General features: G+C 36.3%; 1 protein-coding gene across 1 annotated transcript in view; it reads left to right on the top strand.

Annotated features, from left to right (window-relative positions):
• The first annotated feature begins 158 nt into the window (after nucleotides 1-158).
• LOC139144894 (poly(A)-specific ribonuclease PNLDC1-like) overlaps nucleotides 159-13,996 on the top strand; it is a 59,402-nt gene continuing 45,564 nt past the window's right edge. Inside the window, exons 1-3 of the mRNA XM_070715718.1 lie at nucleotides 159-325; nucleotides 1,847-1,972; nucleotides 2,424-2,460. Coding sequence (XP_070571819.1) covers nucleotides 247-325; nucleotides 1,847-1,972; nucleotides 2,424-2,460 — 242 coding nt within the window. The 5' untranslated portion in view covers nucleotides 159-246. The remainder of the gene's footprint in view (nucleotides 326-1,846; nucleotides 1,973-2,423; nucleotides 2,461-13,996) is intronic.

The following is a 13,996-nucleotide window of genomic DNA, read 5'->3' as shown; positions in this document are numbered from 1 at the left end:
TACCTAAGTTTAGATCAATATTCGTATAATTAAGTCATGTCAATATCGAACTTACGAACAGATAATAGCATACTTATTTTGTATAGGTGCAAATGTAAAACGTTTGTTGAATGGATAATTCCTCAACTATTGTCCAATCAAAAGCGTTCTTTCATATGATAAGGTAATGTACTTTGGCGAAAGTTTTTGAATAGAAGTAATACTGTCGTCTGTAAATTTTCAATGTGTGGGAAGTAATATGTAAATATGAGTGAAGTTCTTCGATCACAATTTGAAGATGAACTCCCAAGAATCATAGAGATTATCAAGGCGTGTGATTTCATCTGTGAGTATTCATAAACTTGACCAGGCTATGGGCTGAATGCATGCGGAGCTACGAAGGCCGGGGGAAACGAAACCGCGGGGTATCAAATACTCGCTGCATGCAGGTCACAGTCCATGGTTTAATTAGCGGGATGCGAGGGTCACGTTACGTCATAGAGTATACTCTCGGATTATCAGATTTTGTCGTTGGCTGACTGGACTGTCGTGATGGGTGCACCGGGGGATGCACACAGAATTAGACTACCAGTACAACAGTCTACTAGCTGCAAAATTGTAGCCCTACGGTGAGGCGGTCGGTGATTTTTGGTTTTTGCGAATTCGCTCATCAATTTTGCAGCTAAACTACTACAAGAGTTTTTCTTACTTATTTTTACACCCTCGTGTTTTCTGTACACTAAACGAACTCTGACCCACTGGTGCTTGGAGTGCGGTGTGTTCAGTGTACATTTTCCCTGCGCATACACATGGAACACCTCGTGCACTTGTGCCCAACCCAACTGTGACCCCTGTCGTTGAACATTCAGGGGCAGCCAACCTGCCTCTTTCAAGCATTAATATAGCATTTAAAAATTGGGCAAATTAAAATTTTGAAAGGGAAAGTAAAAGCTGTTCACAACTGTCCTCCAATCAGGATTCAAAAACACTCCTCTCCCTCCCACCAACAATTTTAGCCTCTCCTCCACAATTAAAACTTCCAAGTGCCCCTCTCCTCACCACAAGAAATCCCTACTCGTGCCCTTTCCCCATAATAAATGTTGTTCCCCTCTACTCTGTCATAGCACATGATTTCATGAGAGGTTACAGTCAGAAAAATTGCAGCTTACTCTTTAGCTTAGAGATTTTGTCTGATGATGTCTTTTCTACGTGATAGGTGCCGCATGTTGAGAAGTTGAATCCAGTCGAGAAATATGCTTCTCATTTAAGTGTTTTTCAAGTAAAAATAAAAAGATTTTACCTTCCAACTGACATAAAGAGACACCTTCTTCTCCACCCACTGATAGAATGAAATAAATGCTTTTTCTGACCCAACCATGTTACAAACACCTTTTTACACAGACTGCTTGTATGGCTGCCCCTGAAAATTGATAGACAAAACATGTTTGTTTTTAAGCCTCACCTAAATTCACCATTATTCCAAGTATTATTTGGTACTTGAACATATTGCAAACAGGTTAGTAAGACTCACAATTTAATACCATTTATGATTCTTCAATTTAACTCAAGGTTAATGCGACATACCCAGGTACTACCATGAATGTAGAGGAAGAAGACAATTTATTCTGGTGTAGTACATTGTGCACAGGATAGCCATCTAAGGAATATATTTATGAACCAAGTCAAAGTGCCCATCTGTCTGATTCTGGTCTTTTTCAGCATGATCACTGATGAAAAGCTTGTTCAACTACACATTTAAAAATATTCTTTTACATGCCTCTGCTTGAAAAATAATACTCTTTCTTTCTAGCTATTAATGGATATAAGACTGCTCAAATGAGAACTGATGTTTGTCTTTATATTACAGCAATTGATACAGAGTTTACAGGGCTCCAAACCAGGGATAATGACAATCCTAGTCTGTTTGACTCACCAGCTGAAAGATATGTTAAACTGAAAAGAATCGCAAAGCAATTCACAATCTGTCAGTTCGGTAAGTTCAGTCACTTTTGAGTGCAGCTCTAGCTCTCTCTCAACACCCGATTATGGTTTATGGAATTCCCAGTGATTTCATCAGGATGAATGGAAGATATCAGACACTGAGATGGAGGAGTTAATTCAGATGCAGTGAAAGAAAGTGCTTGTTGATATTTTGTGTTGTTTACCATTTGCATTACCAGTATCATATTGCTCTCACAGTGGTAGATACTTTCAGAAGATTTGAGATAGACAATCTGTAAAGTACAATTGGATGATTAAGTTTAGGAAGACATAATTTGATGTTTGCAGCAAATAAGAGAGATGTGATCTGCTGATGATTGAAATAGAGCTCACCCTCTATAAAATACAGTTATTTTCGTTTGTCATCTATGTTCTAATTATCCATGGCATCTACGTGGCTTTCAGTTTGTCACAGTAATTGGTATCTTAATTCTATCACATAGGATTGTCGGCATTTGTGAAACATCCGACTGAAAACAGGTAAGCTCTGATTCGATGTTAACAGATTTTTCTCTTTTACATGGTACATATACACAGTGACTGGGCTAAATATATTAGACTCTGTGCATTGCGATGTTTTTCTCTAGTCCAGCGCTAGTGTAGAATTCAATAAGAGTTTGTGCTGCTCAGCCTGACACAAGCGTATGCAGTCTCTGACTCAGTTGATATGATTATTTGTTGTATTGTTGTCCTGTGATAGTTGAGTTTTGAAAAGTACCCAGATTACAGCAGAAATTGAGTAGGTTATTTCCTGAGGGCACTTACAGAAGAGGCAAGTCTGCATGATTTGCTTTGCGTCCATGACATGTGCTGTAGCCTATTCATATTAGAAAAAATATACATGGTATATGTTCTGAAATACCAGTAGGTGGATATATCACAAAAGAACGGTACATATAATCTATGTTTATTTGTGTGTAGTATGTATAGATGTCAGCTTGCCTAAAATCTGTGTTCACAATATAAAGCATAGGAGTAGACTGGTATACCCCGGCTTGATCCAACAGAGGAATAATACCATGCTGAAACTTGGATAACACTCCGAGTTGCACTCATATGTCCAAGTGAGAAGTAAAAATTGTTTCTGTGTAGTTCAACAAGACGATATAATTATATGTCAAGAAGAACAAAAATCTATGTTGGATTTTCTCATGTTTGGTTTCAACTGAAAAAGTCATCAATGGAAAAGGAAGTTGTCGGCATTGCATGTGCCTATAATTATCAGAAAGTAGGCCCCCAGTGACAGCTTTTAAACTCAACTGCTAAATTGCCCTGACCAAAGATTCAGGAAGCAAGCCCTCAGTGGCAAGTTTAGAACCCAAATACATCATTTGTTTTCATTAGGTGACTGTTGAAAACGAAGAATACCGGGGATTTCAAACTCTGTATTTCTCTATTGCTCATGAGAACTCAGCAATATAAGAATCATTCAATCATTTTTAAAGTGTTTGTTTGCGAAGAAAATCTTAGGTCTCTATGCTCAGATTTGATATGGTCTCTCAAGTCTACTAACTTGGCTTGTTTGTTTCAGTCTCAAACTTGTTAGGGAATGGTGCAAACAAATTAATTTGCATTGCTGTTTGTGAACAAGTAGACACAATACTTCTGTATAAGAAGTCCTTGAATCTAACTCAACCAAATTTAATTTTGTTTGTGTTTTGTTTACACAAAGAGTCATTGTGTTCTCATGTAAACAAGACAGGATTTATGTGACCTCTTGTACACTACAGCCTACAAACATCTGTCACTTTCATTTAACCTGTGGCAGGTTTGCAAGTTTCTCCACTCCACTTGCTCGGTCCTTTACAGTTCTTGTTCTACTCCCTTGTAAAACATGACCTAGTTTATTTTGCAGGTTGAATGACAGTAGCAAAGGTCGTTTTCACTCATGAGGTTAGATTGAGTTGAATAATGGGGAGGAGCAATAATATTGACTATCACTTGTGTAAAGACCTGGATCTGTTAAGTTTTATCACACCCGCTACACAGTACTTTCTCAGGGGTATTGGTGTTTGTGCGTATACCCCATTCCTGGGACCCCATTCAAGATCATTTTTCCATGCTTGTTTGTCAGTATCGCACACATCAGATTTTGTACAATGACTCTGCTTCATGGCTTAATTGTTTGCCAATACCTGTTTGTACATGGCTTTACTTGTCAGGAGTTACATGTATTCATTATGCTGACAGTGTCCGCTTTCAATTATTTTAGTCTATCATTAATCCATTTACCCCTTCAGTGTTACTCAACCTCACTTTACTCACTGAGTTGGAGATGCCTTTCACTGATATGTACCAGTATGATGTAGTGTATTGCAGCAATACCACAGGTTGATGAGTATGTTGGTATGTTACATTGAGAGTGTGAGGATCCAGTCTTATGGTCCTCGTCAACAGGGCTTAGGTTAATTTGTTGGTAGTATTTTTATCTGACCATGTCATCAACCAAAATTCTTTGGTGATGAACTCAGAAGTGCGATTGGTGTACCGTACAAAATTTCCCTTTTGGACCCGGGAACCATATTTATAATACCTGTCCACCAATAGACTGAAAATGCCGTTTGGTCTGAGGGGTAGAGTGACCGTGATATAATGAAGCTATAGGGGTGATCACAAGTTTTTGGAAGAGATCTTTCAGAAGCTTTCTTTCAATTTAATGGCTCCTGTAAAGTGTAAGGTGTTGTTGAAAACACCTGTTTTTATCTATTTACATATGCTACATGGGACTGCATTAAAAAGATTTGTCAGTGAATACTGTCTGGACCATTCATTGCATTGAATCATGTCCTCTTTTGTTGAACTATTATTGTTAATCGTTGATGTTTGTCAAACCCTGGGAGGCTGTATTTTTGAGCAGGGACCTTGTTGTGTAAACTGCAGAGCTATAGTAGTAATACTGTGGACATACAAAAAACGTTTAAGTTGAAAGAAGTTTAATAAACAATAGTTCCATATGAGAAAAGTTTTTGTTTCAAAAGAAAAAAAAGAAACATTGAAATGGACATCATTGTTTTGTTTTGGATAAAAGCTTTGTAAAGTAATTATTTTTAACATACTGTATCTATAGTGAATGTGATACCGAGGCACAATGAATCGTTGGACATCTATAAACTCTTAGGAATCTCCCATCTTGATCAATCCACAGTTTCAGTGAACTTGTTTTCAATCTGTTGAGAAAAGTATGTCTTCTCTCCATCCTTTTTATTTTGGGAAAACTAGAAAGTTTGATAATCTTTTTGAAACCAGTATAATCACGTTGGCCATTTTGAATTTCAAGTATTGATAAAAATGAGGCAGTCTTGTTCTCTGTTTACTTATAAGTGTATGTTATTGTGAATGAGAACTTACATGTATTATCATAAAATAAAAAACCAAGCTTAAGTTTGCAACTGTCACTTTTGACAGACACATTTATCTCAACCCCTTTCCCTATTTCCCTTTGAAGGAATCCACTTTCCCTGTGGATATGGTAGGCTTGGGTTAAACCATTGTGGTTAAAGGGTACATTTCATTGTCAAAGGGAGAAGTGAAAAATACATACTTTATAGAGTGCATTCGTAATACCTACTTAAATTCTATTTCTTGCCAATGTTCACAACATGAATGTTGATACGAGGATGAAAATTACCCCTGTGTTGGCACTTATAGAGAGTCGAAAGGTCACTCTACTGTGACATTTGCTCTAGTTGCGTGCCAAAGGAGGTGAAACCAGACATTCTGTCTGTTGCAACAATTTGAAAAGACGTGTTTGGTTTGTGGTAGGTGTTGGCCCAGTGATCAACCTCGATGGATCATGATCAAAACATCTTTTAATCAGACAATGCAGATTATTGTATTCCTGCTGGTGATTGATGAAGCTGTGAGGCCTATGCTATGATTGATGATGCTTTGAAGCCTATGCCACAGGTCAAAACATTCACTTAAAAAAATGTTGTGTATGGTTCTAAACTATTGTAGCATTTCACAATTCTCTGTTGACAAGAAAGCTAAACCGTGGAGGTAGGAAGAGACGTTAAAATATTTCACCTTTCCGTAAAGCTTGTGTCACGGCAAAGAAAGTGACATCAGTGTTTACCAATAGTCATGAAAACAATCAGTGTTTTTGCTAAGGTTTGGGAATGTTGGTAAATGATTTGGGAACCCCGGTAATATTGATGTTGTCTCCTCATTTGATAGTATTGATATACCAAGGGGAACCATGGTAAAATGACTGGGAAACCCCTGTAACATTTACCTGCTTACTGCCCTCAGCAAAAACACTGACAAGTCAAGAGTTAGTGGTTCTTTCCCTGCTTTTTAGTATCCAGTCTTCAGTAAAACAGCATCTGTAAAATTCAGATGATGAAAACTACCTAAAAATATTACAGAATCCCTCTACCGAATTTTGCTTGAATTTAAGTCCAATTCTTGTACTCATTGTACATGTATTTATTCACAGTGTATTAATTGTCAGATCAAAACATCCTGCTTTGCATTTTGATGTCAACTTTGCTGCAACAAGTTCAAGTATAGCATGTTACATGTAAATAGCAATGATAGTCCTACGGTGAGTTCGTCATATCTGTGTAAGGCTTGATAAAACTGCTTCATAGAATATTAATAAATGTTAAGTGTATATTTACATAAGATTGAATTTCTATTTTCATTTAAAAACTTGCTCTACAAAGACAGAGCAGTGTCAGTTTTCAAGTTGTAGCTTGCTCCGATGGCAGGACAGTGGCTGGTATTTAAATTCCCATGAAGGGCAATAGTGCATCAAAGCCTGATGACCTTATGCACTGTTCAGAACAGAGCAAATCTGCTGTGAGATGACAAGCATGGTCCGCAGGGAATAGCTGAGCATTGTCCAGGTCAATCTACCAGTCTTTGACATCTATCACAGACATGCTTGTCCGTGTGCAATGAATGTACAATTATTGTGACTCGGTATAGGTCCCATGATGGATGCCATTCATACTTAATTGATCATAGAAAGTTCAAAGGCCATAGAAGGTTAAGTCACAGAAACTGCCAGTATAGCACACCATTGCTAAATATGGCTCTCTGTCCTGTTAAGTTCTTTTAAAATATCGTACATGTAAGATTTCATTCCCTGGAATGAGTTCCTGCTCATTAATTTGTCTTGATAGAATTTGTTAGTAAATTCAATTGCTTGAACCAAATGCAGCCTTTAGGCTGAATCAAAGGAATGTTTGTTTTCAAATTGAGTGTCTGCTGCATGCAAATCAAATTTATAAACATGGCAAAATTCGGACTAAATTCTCATATTTTTGGACATTTGTAGGTTTTGTTTGGCATGTAGGTATTATCACCTTGTAAAATCAAAACAATGAAAATGGGATGGAGGTCAAGTCAAAGGTGATGGAAAGCTACTGGTCTGTTGGTCAGTGGAACTGGTTTAAAGTTGTGTCGGCAAAATACCGGTACTCTTGGAATAAGGTTTCAAAATAATGACTTGGTCGAACCTGAAGAGTTGTTTGTTCTGAAAGTTGCATACGGTACATTGAGACGCTGAATTACTTGAGATCCAGCCAACGTGACCCACAAAGCGTACACAATTAGGACACCTTAGCTTGGCCCGAATCCAAAAAGGAGCTCTTAAATGAATTATGAATTTTGCTTTCCTGCTTGCAATTCCAGTCACACACAATCTTATTGAGATTACCTAATACCATTTTTCCTATAAAACCTGTTTTGCTTGAGCAAGCGACCTCACTTGCATTGTTTGTAACAATTGATAAAAAATCTGCTTTGAAGATCCAAGTGTGTGACTACTACTCTGTCAACAGGGGCTTTCCTAGGGTGACTGACTTGGTTTGACTGCAGGTCTTCCGTGTCTATTTTATATATAATGATATGGACAGTTATGAAATGAAAATTGATATCAGATTTTAACAATAACTGTAATTTAGAAGGTATGTTTCAAGACAGGTGGATCATTTTGTCCAATTGTTCCAGAACACTCTGCAGAACTGTTTGCAACATACTTACCCTTTTCATTAGAATAACATGTAGGATTGAGGATTGAGTGTCATGTTATGAAATGTTAACGTGTCACTTGAAAATTGATGTAACTTGACCCCAGACAAGACTCAACATTTATCACTTCTTGGTGTTTGTCCAGTGTGCATTTAGCATGTTCTAATCTCTATTATTGTGTGTGCTGTATGTATTGAAGGCACTTGCAGCTGGCAATTACATAGTTTAAAGGTCTTTCAGCAGAAAATACGAATGTGACCTTGTGAAAGTCATCTTTCATTGCCTGTGTTGGCACCTAGTTCCTTGTCTGTCATCATTTGAAGAACCCTATTCTCTTTACCAGTTCTACCAACCAAACAAACAAACAAACAAACAAACCATAGAGAGTCAGTCTATGAACAGTGAAAGAGAGACATCATGTTGAAAAATGTGATCTTAAATTGATGTACTCCAGTTCATTAATAAATGATGTGTATGTTATTAGGTAACTGTTGAAGACCTAAAATACATACAGTACATATATACATACAAGAATTATTGATAAAGATGACTTGTTTAAAGAATGTATCCGTAGGGTCCATACAATCCTGGAAAGTTCTTGAAAGTCCTTGTAAAGCCTCTAGGTCCTAGAAAATTCCTGGAAAATGAAATTGAGTCAATGAAGGTCCTGGAAAATTTAAAATCCACCGACAATTTTCAAAAGTGACAAGATGATCAGTCATGACATCACAAAAAGGGCATGTTACATGGAAATGATGAATTGTAAAAAATAATATCTGGAAAATGGTATTTTGAATCTCAAGAAGTCCTTGAAAATTGCTGTGCGAACGCTGCATGACTTGTCTTCATGTGACTTACCTGCATCAAAGTCCTTTAGCTACATGGTACATTATATTTACTGCGCACACAGGTTATTTACCAGCTGCTCACAAAGAATCATAAAATGAAGTCTGTCAGACAGGAAATTAAACAACTTGTTTATGTATAAAGCTATAATGAAACACAGTGCTGCAGTGCCAATAACTCTTTGAATAGGGATTATGGCAAACAGACATGATCAAAACTTGCTTATTGTGAATTTCAGGATCCCACCCAGTTTAATAATCTAGAACCACTGCTCATCGTGAATGCATCTGTGCCATACAAGGACACACTTCCCATGTTTGTGTATATGAAAGGAGAAAATTGCATACCAGTAAATTGGTATACAGATACATGCCCCTGCTGATGTAATACAGGGTTTCTGAAGTGAAAGGACATCTGCAAAGTTTTGTCACAATGACAAACTTCTGTTTAAAAAACTGCACAAATTGTAAAATTTCACCTGCAGTTGTGAATTTGTAATATTAAGCTCCTGCTACAGAGAACACACAATAGTTGCCACACGTGTACAATGTGGTGATAATACCTTATGGCAAGCCATTAAATCTTTCTTGTCAGACATACAATTATATGACAAACCTATCCACCTGATGTACTGATAGAATGGTATATAGCATTACATCTGGCAATCAAATAGAAGTGGTGAAACCATTTCTGTCCCATGCAAGAGGAAAGTCTGCGTGTTAGGGCTACCATGATTGTTTTTTGTAATTAATAATAATAAGCTTGTCAAGACTATACCTTCTATTTTGGTACTGTACAGCAATCCTTGGTATGCAGCTTACATTGAGATGTCACTTAAACAGCTGTACGCCGATGTCATCATTATTTTTAGTATTGGAGGATATCCAAACTATGTGAAGTGTGAAAAGTTGTCCTCAATTTTGTGACCAAATTTGCAGGATATCAAACCTGCAACAGAAGTGAATGATACTTCAACTGATTCCTGCCTGTGGTCAGATTCTGCAGAGGTTATAAATCACATTTTTCATATTGAATAAGGCCTGTATCATTCATATTGAAAGAAACTGATAATTGAAATTTCAACCTGCTTATTCCCAAGGTTTAGAGTACTGAGTCTAAGCTATGTGTACTGACACAGTAGTATATTGACCCTGAAAACATTTCCTTGACAAATTGAAACTGCAACTTTATTCGAAAATTTCTGTCTGTTTTAAAAAAATTACCAGTTTACCATCTGCCTAATATTGATAAACAGAATTTGATGTACTGGTTTATCAGGAAGTCGTCAGAATTAAGCTGTAAATTTAGCTGATAAAGGTGTAGACCTTTTCCTGGTTATCCCACAATGCATTGCTGTGGCTACAGCAAACACCATATATACACTGAAAACAATGAAAACACACTGATTTGTGTTGTACAACGGATTGTTATCATACAAGAATAACACAAATTTGCAATGCCAAATATAATGCCCTGTGTATATTCTATCCATCAGTGACGAAAAGTGTAATCTGCCATAGATTGCCATGAGAAACATACCATGCATGTACCCTAGGCTAAGTTCTTTGCGCAACATTACGCTTTGTATACCCTAGCGCGCACTGCATCATGGAACCACGTAAAAGAACCATTACTAGTTTCAATACATTGCAGGGAATTCTATTGAGCATCTTTTACAAAAGTGGACCAGTAAGTTCTATCCTTCTTGAAAGTTACATGTAACTTCTGTAGGGCAGTATTGATTTGACCAGGTGAATGAAAACGTCATTGAGGAATATAATGTATGCTTATCTGATTAACAAATATAATATACCATGTACTGGTATTTTCAGTTTTTATCTCCGCTGTCAGCGACGTGAGCTTATCAAATAGGTTGATTTTCCGTCGTCGTCTGTTGTCGTCGTCGTCGTCTGTCGTCGTCCGTCGTCGTCCGTCAACAATTGCCTTCTCTGAAACCGCAAGTCCAAATGCTTTGAAATTTTATATGCAGTTCACTATAGGTGACCTCACTTCAGTTTATTCAAATCGTAGTGAAATTTGCATATTTGTATTTTGGGGCATGTTTTGGCAAAAACTCTTCTTCTCTGAAATCGCTTGTCCGATTGCTTTGAACTTTGATATGCAGTTTAGTTATGGTGACTTCAGTCAGATTTTTTTAAATCGTTATGAAATATGAAAATTTGTATTTTAAGGCAATTTTGGTCATTTCTGGTCAAAGCAAATATAAAATCTTCTTCTTCAAAACTACCAGTCAGATAGCTTTGATATTTGGTACATAGGTCCCTAGGGATGATCTATTTCAGATTTGTTCAAATTGTGCAGAAATATGCAAATTTGCACTTTTAAGGCAATTTTTGCCATTTTTGGTCAAAAAATGTATTTCTCAAAAAGTACTGGTCTGATAGTTTTGAAATTTGGTATACAGCTTTCTATTGATGAACTAAGTAATATGTATTGAATTTCTGATGAAATCTGTAATTTTGATTTTTTGGGGCAATTTTTGCCATTTTTGGTCAAAAAATGTGTATTTCCAAAACTACTCATCTGATAGCTTTGAAATTTGGTATACAGGTTCCTACAGATTAACTAAATGATATTTATTGAAATTATGATGAAATCTACAATTTTGTAATTTTGGGGCAATTTTTACCATTTTTGGTCAAAAAATGTTTTTCTCAAAAGGTACTGGTCTGATAGCTTTGAAATTTGGTATACAGGTTTCTACAGATGAGCTAAGTAATATATATTGAATTTCTGATGAAATGTGTAATTTTGTATTTTTGGGGCAATTTTTGCCATTTTTGGTCAAAAAATGTGTATTTCCAAAACTACTCATCTGATAGCTTTGAAATTTGGTGTACAGGTTCCTACAGATTAACTAAATGATATTTATTGAAATTATGATGAAATCTACAATTTTGTAATTTTGGGGCAATTTTTGCCATTTTTGGTCAAAACATGTGTTTCTCAAAAAGTACTAATCTGATAGCTTTGAAATTTGGTATACAGGTTTCCATAGATAAACTAAATGATATTTATTGAAATAATGATGAAATCTGCAATTTTGAATTTTTGGGGCAATTTTTCCTATTTTTGGTAAAAAATGCGTTTCTCAAAAAGTACTTGTCTAACAGCTTTGAAATTTGGTATACAGGTTTCTATAGATGAACTAAATTTGATCTTTTGAAATTATGATGAAATCTGCAATTTTTATTTTTTGGGGCAATTGTTGCCATTTTTGGTCAAAAAATTTATTCTCAAAAAGTACTCATCAGATAGCTTTGTTTGACATGTTCTTAGGGATGATCCTATGTGATACATTCAAAGTATGATGAAATCTTCAATTGTGTATTTTTGCAGCTTATTTTAGCCACTTTTTTCTGGCCACTGCATTGAGCTATCAAAGATTTCCACCTTCTTCATCAACATGTGTCAAAAATAGTTATTCTCTACATATACACAGCAGAGCTATATCGGTCGCTAGGTCGCTTGTTTAGTGTTGTACGGTATTTTGTTTCTTTCTTGAGTGTTGTACGTCCTCCAACATGAATAGATTTTAACTGTCTGCAAATTTTGCCTCTGCATATTTGAAAGTTGATTTTAGATCAAACAGGTCAGCCAAATACAAGTGTACAAATTTTATTGGAGTGTGAGAATTCTCAATTTTGATCTACATGTAAATCTACTGTGTTGTAGGTGATAAAGGATAACAGTGAAAAGTTTGTGGTCTTCAAGTTAGAAAGAACATCTGTTCATCCATGCATGTTGTTCTTTATGATCAGTGAATTTCACATGCCCACCCATCCTAGGTCATCTTTTTAGTAGACTACTTATCCAGTTGAATACATTATTCAAGGAGACAAGCACTGGTATACGTACCCAGTATATGTAATTTTACTCAGCCCTGCAAACACTTTTGTTTGGATAACATTAGATTTGCAAGTCAGTCTGTTTCAGAAAAACATGAACACTTTGTAATTAGCTAGCTGTAACTTTGGATGTTTTTCACTATTTTTGTTAATATGTCAGTCGCAAGTTCTCGTTCTACTCCCCAAAGCATGTTGAAACACCTACGGTATGTAGCTGGTTTTACAGTAACACAGCATCGATATGTGTGAAATGCTCTGTTATCGACTGTACTAGTATATCTGAATTCTTGTCTGTACCACAGTACTGCAGGATTCACTTGTCATTCGTAATGCAGTCTTTAACCAAAAGCCACCCTCAATTTTTAAAGTTGTTTGGTGCACCCACATCTTTCACAATCTTTGGTATATTACTCTAACCTCAACCAAACCTCATTTCAAGTCGTTCAGTCCTACCACACCAAACAAAGTTTCTCTCATACTACAGGATAAGGGCAGTAAAAAGTAATTAATAGGTGTGAATTAATAATGTTCCTGTTTTGTGGTATTATTTTTTTTCATATCAAGGAATACTGAAATAGTATAATAATATTTCATAATTTTAAGTAAAGTGTCTCAAATTGACACTTGGTCATTGGCAGATGGAGATCGTTCAATCAATATCAGTAAAACGTGTCAGAATTTTCTCAAATTCAGAGCATTAGGATGGCTTCATTTAATCACAACCCGATTGTTTACCACGGTCTGTTTGGCTTTGTATGCAGGGAAAATAAATGAAAAATTCATTGACCATGAAAATTAATAACCTAATGTCAAGATCCACAAAATTGGTATGTCACACTCTTCTATACTGCATGGAAACGTTAAGGTTGACGTTGTGCGTTACGTAACAACCACTTCTCCAGACTGGTAATACCTGGTACTCGGACATGTAAATGTATACATACTGTGACTTGCTTGAATGACAACCAAAACATTTCTCTCAGCTGCTATTGACATGTAATTGAGTTAAAAGCCTGGTTCTCTTTGTAGATTCTCAGGAGATGAATAACCCACTCAAGCTAGAGTACACATTGGAGCTGCGTTAATAAGCTAGATACATTATTACTTAACTCTGGCATGACTGTCTGACAAGTAGCTAATACCAAACATTTTCAAAATTGGTCCTCAGGGGCTTGTTGAATTTACTATACTTTCTTGCCAACTTATTACACTTTAAGATATTATGATCACTTAAGGGACCGTCTCAGATTGTCGCAGAAGTTCAAAAAGCGAAATTCATTCGTTTTTAGGGGGGAGAGGGGGTTTGACCTCCATTCAATTAG

Source organism: Ptychodera flava, chromosome 12 (genome assembly GCF_041260155.1).
Source record: "Ptychodera flava strain L36383 chromosome 12, AS_Pfla_20210202, whole genome shotgun sequence".
Lineage (NCBI taxonomy): Eukaryota > Metazoa > Hemichordata > Enteropneusta > Ptychoderidae > Ptychodera > Ptychodera flava.
The sequence above is the reverse complement of the archived record's forward strand: the minus strand, read 5'-3'. Positions and strand labels throughout refer to the sequence as shown.